General features: G+C 35.9%; 1 protein-coding gene across 1 annotated transcript; it reads right to left on the reverse strand.

Annotated features, from left to right (window-relative positions):
• Window positions 1–1,354: 1,354 nt before the first annotated feature.
• Window positions 1,355–7,070, reverse strand: LOC109216562 (plasminogen activator inhibitor 1 RNA-binding protein-like). Its single transcript, XM_019380725.1, has 8 exons — window positions 6,662–7,070; window positions 4,777–5,110; window positions 4,565–4,633; window positions 4,334–4,466; window positions 3,236–3,394; window positions 3,057–3,104; window positions 2,019–2,229; window positions 1,355–1,581 (listed from the first exon to the last, which is right to left on the reverse strand). Exons 1-7 carry the CDS (start codon window positions 6,855–6,857, stop codon window positions 2,044–2,046), a joined length of 1,125 nt encoding a protein of 374 aa, XP_019236270.1. The 5' UTR covers window positions 6,858–7,070; the 3' UTR covers window positions 1,355–1,581; window positions 2,019–2,043.
• Between the last annotated feature and the right edge of the window lie 974 nt (window positions 7,071–8,044).

Here is an 8,044-nt window from a genome sequence, read left to right on the forward strand (position 1 = left end):
AAGTCAATCCGTGTATCCTCTTACAAATAATATTATTGCAGTATTATTGTTGTTATTTTTCTCGTGTAATTTCCCTACAAAACTTTCCTTTTTTTTGTTAATTAATCCATCCATTGTTGGAGTTTATAGTTGGCATAACATCTCCCCCCTTAAATGAATGTCTCGAGAGATGTTACGCCAACTTACTTTTGAAGTGACTTTGAGCTTACATTTTCCCTTGAAGATCTTTGTATATTCCCCTCTAACTTAACCATCCTAGATTTACTACTAAAATCGTTGTTTCTTTGTTTTCTTTATATATTTCCACGTGTTGAGTTACTCCAAGAGTAGAATGAGCAACTTGCTTCACATTTTAGTCTTCATACATTTGTTTTCCTTGTATATTTTTACATGTTGAGTCACTCCAAGAGTAGAATCAGCAAGTCGCTTCACATTTTAGGAACCAAATTAGATATCACACACACATTTTAGGAACTAAATTAGAAATCACACAGACGAACCTTAGCGTTCTCCTCTTTAATTTATATCTTGGAAAATATATTTTCTTGAGTAAGTGAAACGTAGTGGTTGCAAAATGGTTAAAAGTAATGAGTTTTCCGCTTATATTATCCATTAAAACATAGGTTGGATAATTAACGTTTTAAAAACGGATCAAAAATAGATAAGAACCACATTATCCACTTAAAAAATAGATAACTAATAAGCTTAACTTTTATGTTTATAAAGCCTCAAATTAGATCGGATCAAATAATTTATTAAATATATATTTTTGCATTATCTATTTCCGACCCAACCATACCCAAACCGCCTGTTTGCCAACCCTAGTAAAATGCATGTGGAGCACTAAAAGTCACGAAAGTGGAGCACTAAAACTTTTTACTTTCCTCTCCTAGAACATTTATTGATTATTAATTCAACTCTAGGGACATCTAGCAGTAGTTGTTCGAGAAAGGACCACTCAATCCAAACAGGCTCTTACAAACTGCCTTTCAAACAGGACCTCCAAAGGCAATCCATGCAAGTACTACTAGGTAGGGAGCGAGCTCCGACTTCATTGGATGTTTGATGAAAATGGGAGCTTCCAACTCAAAGAGAGGACCCGACATCGATACTTCTTAGTCATTTTATTCCTACTCGGACTCGTCGTACTTCCTTTAGACTACTACTCCTGAGATATAGTGGGAACATTTTGTACATAGCCCTGGACTGGGAAGACAATATGCCCAAGTCCACTCAACACTCAAAATGGATGTTGCTCTTCATGTTTGCTCCATCTTTTAAACCATAATGCAATGGCTAATAATGCTCAGTTGGTTTGAGCATTTCAGAGCACTTAGAGGTGAGAAGAGCAAACTAAGATGCAAATTCAAAATCATGAATTAAGCACTTGCTAAAAATCCCTGTATTACAACTAAAACAAAAGAAACACAACATTACAACTACCAGAAACATAATAAAAGTCTTCTGCATGAACCATTTTTGTAACATTCTCATTTGATCCATGTTCATACAATAATCAAAAATGTCGTTATAGACGCAGAATCTGGCCTCTGTCAACTTTCAGGCTGATCGAATTTCGCCCTACACAGTAGCAAACATATTTAGGTATTAGACCTTCCAAAATTTCTCAAAAGAATCACTAGAAGTGGAATCTCGATAAGAAATCAACTGTCACAAACATCTCAATATCAAATTAGCTAGGATCAACTGTATGAATCATTATCCATTTTGCACGTAAAAACTGATTTGACAAGTAAACAAAAAAAAATTAGATCCTAACACCTACTATATATGAAGAGAAGGGTTTTCATGCATGCCAAAAGTCAACAAAAAGAAACCATCCCCAGAAAATATCTAAATTTACAGACTAAAAGAACTATTATAAGGTTATCAAAACAATTCTAATACAGGAATGCTCAAAGGTTCCAGGAAATATTCAGCTATCATCAAAAAGCCCAAATATCATAAATATGGAGAAAAGAAAAACAGCTCAGATGGCAAGAGTAGCTCCCTTTTACCTAATCCATGCCAAAAGTTGCTCCCTTATTTGGCAACCAAGGACGGGAACTGGCCAACATCTTCAATAGATGGGGCTGAAAAGTTTTTGTTTCCACCAACACCACCACCAAAACCACCTCTTCCACGGCCCTGTCCCCTGCCACGACCACCACGGCGATAGTAACTACTTTCTCCATCTGCTGGCTTCAGAAATTCGTTTATGCTTTTGGTCTGCACAAAATCAGATGTATCAAGCCTCACAGTCGAAGCAATAATTAAATCTATTGAACTCAACAACTTGCAGATCAATACATTGTCTTTAGAATATTATACTTGCAGGGGTACTTCTGAAGTGTAGACTTTCAAGCTCTTCTTGTGAAAGAGAAAGTATGCAATGATTTCAAAATTAAATGATATTGAGGTGAAACCAGACAAACTATAATACTGACACCTGTACAACTATATACACAATGTCACTTCCCCATCCTACTCTTGACCCACTAGGAACCAAGGGAAGAGGCTGTTGAAGCGAGTAATCAATGTATGAGTCAAACCTCCATGTGTTGGAAAAAACTTTCATCATGTTGGAAACATATATAAAACTAAACAACCACATAGCATAGACAGCTTTCGATCTTAAAAAGCATAACTGAAAACTTTTCTGCGATTCTTGAAGTTCAAAAAACCACATTTTTTTCTCTATTGGGAGGGGTAGCAAAGAGGCAGGATGAATTGCTCTCCCTTACGCGAAGAGCCCATTAGGTACATAACTTTTGACAAATAAAATGACAAGACACATATACTAGTAGGTTTATGCAGTGTTATTAAAAGCTATCACTTCAGAAAAACGTGCTTCAAACGGTGACAAACAAAGTTATCCAAAAGAAAAGTGGCCTTTCTTTGAATCTCAGCTTTGAGGAGTTGTTTCAAAAAATTTAGCATTTTTAAACAATGGGTTTATGAAATAGAACGCATTCCCAACAAAGAGATGCATAAAAAATCATGTCTCCAGTTGCTATGATACAAATTTAGCCACTTAAAGAGAGAAACTAAAGTACCTTTCTGGCTTTTTCCACTGCCTCTTTTCTCTTTTCTTTCTCAGAACCCTGCCCAGACAAAAAATTCAAGTATGATGAATAAGCTAGCATATAACACAATCAAGTTCTTCATATGACGATTAGTTCTTAATAAAAGAACTAAGCAACTATAAATAGCAGGAAATCACCAAACAACTCACCAATTTAATGAAGATTTCATCATCATTTTTCTTGTTTGAGAGAAGTTGCATGGATTCTAGTTCTTTGTCCAAATTAACCTTTCTTTCCTCGGGCTTTAGAGCCAGCAACGCCTTCCTCTTCTCTTCCAGTAGCTTCTCATACTCCTCAAGAGTCATCTCCTATCAACACAAACAGATATGAATGATATTAGTTCCGGATAATGATACATATGAATAAAAACTACTGGAATCTATGCAAATAAAAGTAGCTACAACAGTGTAAATAAACAGCTACAAAAAATTTAATCCAACATAAACAAATCAAGGTTAAGAAGTACCTAGTCTATCAGAAAACAATAGTCCAAGTTCATATATACTTCACAGAAACATCTGCTGCAGGTAACATTGATAGCAGTATGATTCCATTTTTAAAAAGAAACAATTAGTAAATTTGAAAAAATCAACTGGAGGACCAGGTAGTTATTAAATTTTAGTCAAGAACGAGGGACAAAAGTCAACGAATATAAATGATAATTCCCAAAGGGGTGAACCGCGTTTGAACTGAACCTAAGGCCCTTTTCAGAAGTTGGCAAAGAGGGATGGAATAACTGTAGCAAGATATCCTACAACTGATGTCAAGAATCATTCGTAAGAATACAATGACTATTCCCAAATACATACTATTACCCTTGAATGCACAATGCAAACTATAAGTATAAATCTTTAATAGGATGGCCGTTTCAACTTAATCTTACATGTTAATACAAGCACATGTGACCGTTATTTCCTGGTCTATTGGAAGGAAATGATACTATCATAGAAAATACTTGGATAATATTGAAGAATCTTATCAACACTAAATAAAAAAAGTTTCAAAAAGGTTAGATGGCATTAGTATATTGAAAATTAGATGCAACTGAACTAATATTCATTATCCAAACTGATTAAAATTGACAATGAGACAGTCCAGAAATTCAAAATTTATGTCTCCTATATCCACCAAAACCACCGCCCAAAAGGATAATAGTGAAGTGAGACAGATATTAATTTGCAAGAGAAGAATTAGAGCACGTAAACAAGCAAAACAAAAAATGGCTTTCAACAGAAAATGACAGTAACCTTCTCCTCAGGTTCCTTCTCTTCTGGCTCAGCAGCAGTAGAATCCTTATTGGTGTCTTCAGCATCTTCCTGTCCAGCTTCTTTCTCAGCCTCAACAATCTTTTCGCCATCATTAACAGGCACTTCAGTCTCTCTGAATTTTGATAAAAACCAACGTTCAACTATTACGAAAAAACTAATATGTAAAGGCAAGAGGAAGAAGGAAACAGAAATTGAGATAACAGCGCTCACTGTGCAATATCATCTGCAGGAGTTCCCCAATTCCCACGACCAGAACCCTCCCGTTTAATATACTCATTCCTATACAATAGGACACGTCAATAAAGATACACATCATAGCCCACGAAACAATGACAACCACAATTTAGAGTGATTGAACAATCCAGGCAAATGGGATTGTGGAATGCACTTGGATGATTTTCAAGTACAGCAGAATCACTTACCCACGGCCAGTTCCACTTCGTCGATCAAACACTCTCCGTGGGCGTTCCCCTTCTCCTTCTGCAGCATCTCCATTACTGAAACCACCACGACGACCTCCACGGAACCCCCCACGAGGTCCGCCATATCCACCTCTTCTTTCAGAGAGCTTTCCTGACTCTCCATCTTCTTGAACTCTGTACCGCCCAGAGAATCCATTGTTGCTGCCAAAAGCATTCTCATCATCAGCAGATTCTTGGTTAAACCCACGTCCACGCCCAGGCGCACGTCCACGGCCTCCCCCACGTGGACCCCCACGTCCTCCTCCACGCTGGGCGTCACTCCTCGCATCCCTCACTGCTCAGAAATCATTACACAAATAAGCAATTGAGTAACTGAGTACCACGAGCTAGAAGTTAATTGACAAAAGGTGAATAGCGAGCTAGAATGAAGGAAAACACAACAGCAGCAAATTCGAAAGCGTTTACTTGTCTGTTATAGAGATGTGACCACTAACAAACACCAGAACATTAAAACCAAATATGAGACACACAGTCAAGGGACACAAGAATGACGCGCTCTCTAAAGATTTATCTACCACTTGCAACAATGTTCCTGCTAATCAAATTTCCATATAATAACCCTACTTTAACCTGACAATCACAGACGACATTCTCTTCCCATCCACTGGCAAGCTATCATACTTACTAAAAAGCAGACAGAAAATAATTGCATAAGCATTGAGAAAACCACCACTAGTTCCACGTATTTTTTTAAGGCTAAAAAGTGTTGATTTCAGATCCAACTAATTATGGACCGAGACATAATTATTGATTGATTTATATCACCTAAAACTTTAAGCATGTAAGATTAACATAAGCCCATACTATGACCTAACAGTGTCACATTGGGAATAGGAAAAACAACATTTCCACAATATATACTTCAGGCAGCTACACAATAGACAACAAAAGAGAAGATAAAAAACAAGCATAACCTTGCAAATAGCAAGTATTCTCTTAAAACAACTAAGAAGCTGAAAACTCAAAAGCCTTAGTCGAGTTCCCCGACATTTAAGGCAACGCTGAATATTCTACACACTTTATCTTTTTCTCACCACCGTTCATATAATATCCAATGAGTTTAAGATATGTACACGGTAAAGACTGTGATAGTAGGCTAGTTATCATTTTTACTATATTAAAAATTAATGCTTGTAAATGAATTCAACTGTAATTACATAATAGGCGAGCTGATTGTTTAAAAAAATTACACCTCAATTTATAGAACTCAAAATCATCTAATAAACTCTACCCTCCTGGGTATGTTGTTGTTGTTGTTGTTGTAAAATCATCTAATAAACATTGATTAATAGCCTACAATAAATCGTAAATAACCAATCAGCAATACCGGCTGACATTTCATCGATGACATAAGAACTTCATTACATTGTTAATGTACATATGTCTTACAGCATAACTTGCTATAAAAGCCATATTCATTCACTATTATTACTCCTACATTAATAAGAAATGCTACTAGCTTGTCTGGATGGCTGTTATGTATTGTATTGTTAATTTAAATATAATGTTTGTTTCGATTGAATTATATTGTTAAATCCATTGTTTCGTAACGACGAAAAACCCATTTTATGTAACCCATTTCATTAAAACAATATGGTACAATACAATACAATATAATGCATTAAGAAACGACATATAACAACCATCAAAACAAGCTGTACTGCTCAATCCAAACTAAATCAGCTACATGAATCTATACTCGTTCAGCATCATAGGCCAGTTTCAGACAAAATATAAACCCAAAAACACAAAAAAGTATGAACAAATATACATTAACCTAAAACAAAAGAATATGTTTAAAATATGATTAAAAATGCATATTTACCAGCCTGAGAAGGTGGAACCGGTTTGGAAGGCAACTTAGCAGCAGGCTTAACGGGCTGCGCTTGGGCCTGAACTGGGCCCGTTTTCTTGGGTACAGAAGCAACAGCTGAAGCCTGAGCTTGAGCCAGTTTCAACTCATCCAAACTTGGATCCTCCGCATCATCATCCAATAGGTCAAATGGATTTAGTGTAGCCATTTATTTTTTGAGTACAAACAGATATATGAAAATTACAAAGAGGACAATATTTTAAGAAATCAAAAAAACCCTAGTGATTAAAATCCATTGGGATGGATTGTTTGGTAGAATATGAAAGCGGCAATAGAGAAGAGGAATTTGAGAGAAAGGAAATTGTGTCAAAGCGGCTGATAACTGATGGGAGTGAAGTGAACCTAAGGTTTAAAACCCTAGTGAGTGTGTGTCTGTGTGTTGAAGGTTCAGTGTTGAAATGGGTATGGGCCCGGGCTGTGTTTTTTGGGTCGTTTACTTGGGCTTTATAATTTTGTTGTTATTTAGAAAATAACACTGTATAGCCGCTATAAAAGTAGTAGTCCAAAAATATATAAAATTTGTATATATATTATGAAATAATAAAAGAAGAAGAAGAGTATTACAGAGAAAATTAGAGGGAGAGAATTCTTATTGATTTGGGATGAATTACAATGGAATAGAACCTTCTATTTATAGGGAGAGGTTGACTTAGCCACCAAGTAATAAACCCTAGAATCTCTCTAAATATGGACATTCACCATAAATAGAATTTTATTCTGTAACACTCCCCCTGAATGTCTATTCAACAGATAATGTGCCTCGTTAAAACCTTAACTAAAATAAAACCCAATGGGAAAAAAATTCTAGAAAAGGAAAAAGAGTACACATATCTAATAATACGCCTTTTGGTTGCCTCGTTAAAAACCTTGCAAGGAAAACCCAGTGGGACAAAACCTTGTAAGGGAAAAAGAGTACAACGCGTATTAACTCCCCCTGATGAGAGCATCAATTCACATCCTTAAGCATTTGCATTCCAATTTTGTGCACCATCTTCAAAAGATCTTTGGTAAAGATTTGATGAACAAATCAGCCATATTAACTTGAATGAATATATCGCACCTTGAAATCATCATTCTTGATAGAGATGAATTGTCTTCATATGATCTTGTTGGAATCTTCAATTCAATATCTTCACATAGAGGTGAAACTCTTGCTATCATATTATCATGCATATAGTTATAGCAAGATACATTTGTGCACAAATTGCACTGAGGAAGTGGTACTTCAAGATCAAGAATTGTATATGCTTCAAGCAACTTAAATCCTTCATGGATTGTCATATAAGTTAAGTCGTATAAGTCATATAATAGACTTTTGATGCATATCGAGTTTTC

The sequence above is a fragment of the Nicotiana attenuata genome, unplaced genomic scaffold (genome assembly GCF_001879085.1).
Source record: "Nicotiana attenuata strain UT unplaced genomic scaffold, NIATTr2, whole genome shotgun sequence".
NCBI lineage: Eukaryota > Viridiplantae > Streptophyta > Magnoliopsida > Solanales > Solanaceae > Nicotiana > Nicotiana attenuata.

Bases quoted from the DNA above. Each gene is read 5' to 3' on its own strand.
- LOC109216562 (XM_019380725.1), bottom strand. From the start codon at position 6,857: ATGGCTACACTAAATCCATTTGACCTATTGGATGATGATGCGGAGGAT. The intron at 5,111-6,661 runs GTAAATATGCAT...ATTTCTGAGCAG, and splicing joins GGTTCCACCTTCTCAGGCTG to TGAGGGATGCGAGGAGTGAC. The intron at 4,634-4,776 runs GTAAGTGATTCT...CCTATTGTATAG, and splicing joins CGAAGTGGAACTGGCCGTGG to GAATGAGTATATTAAACGGG.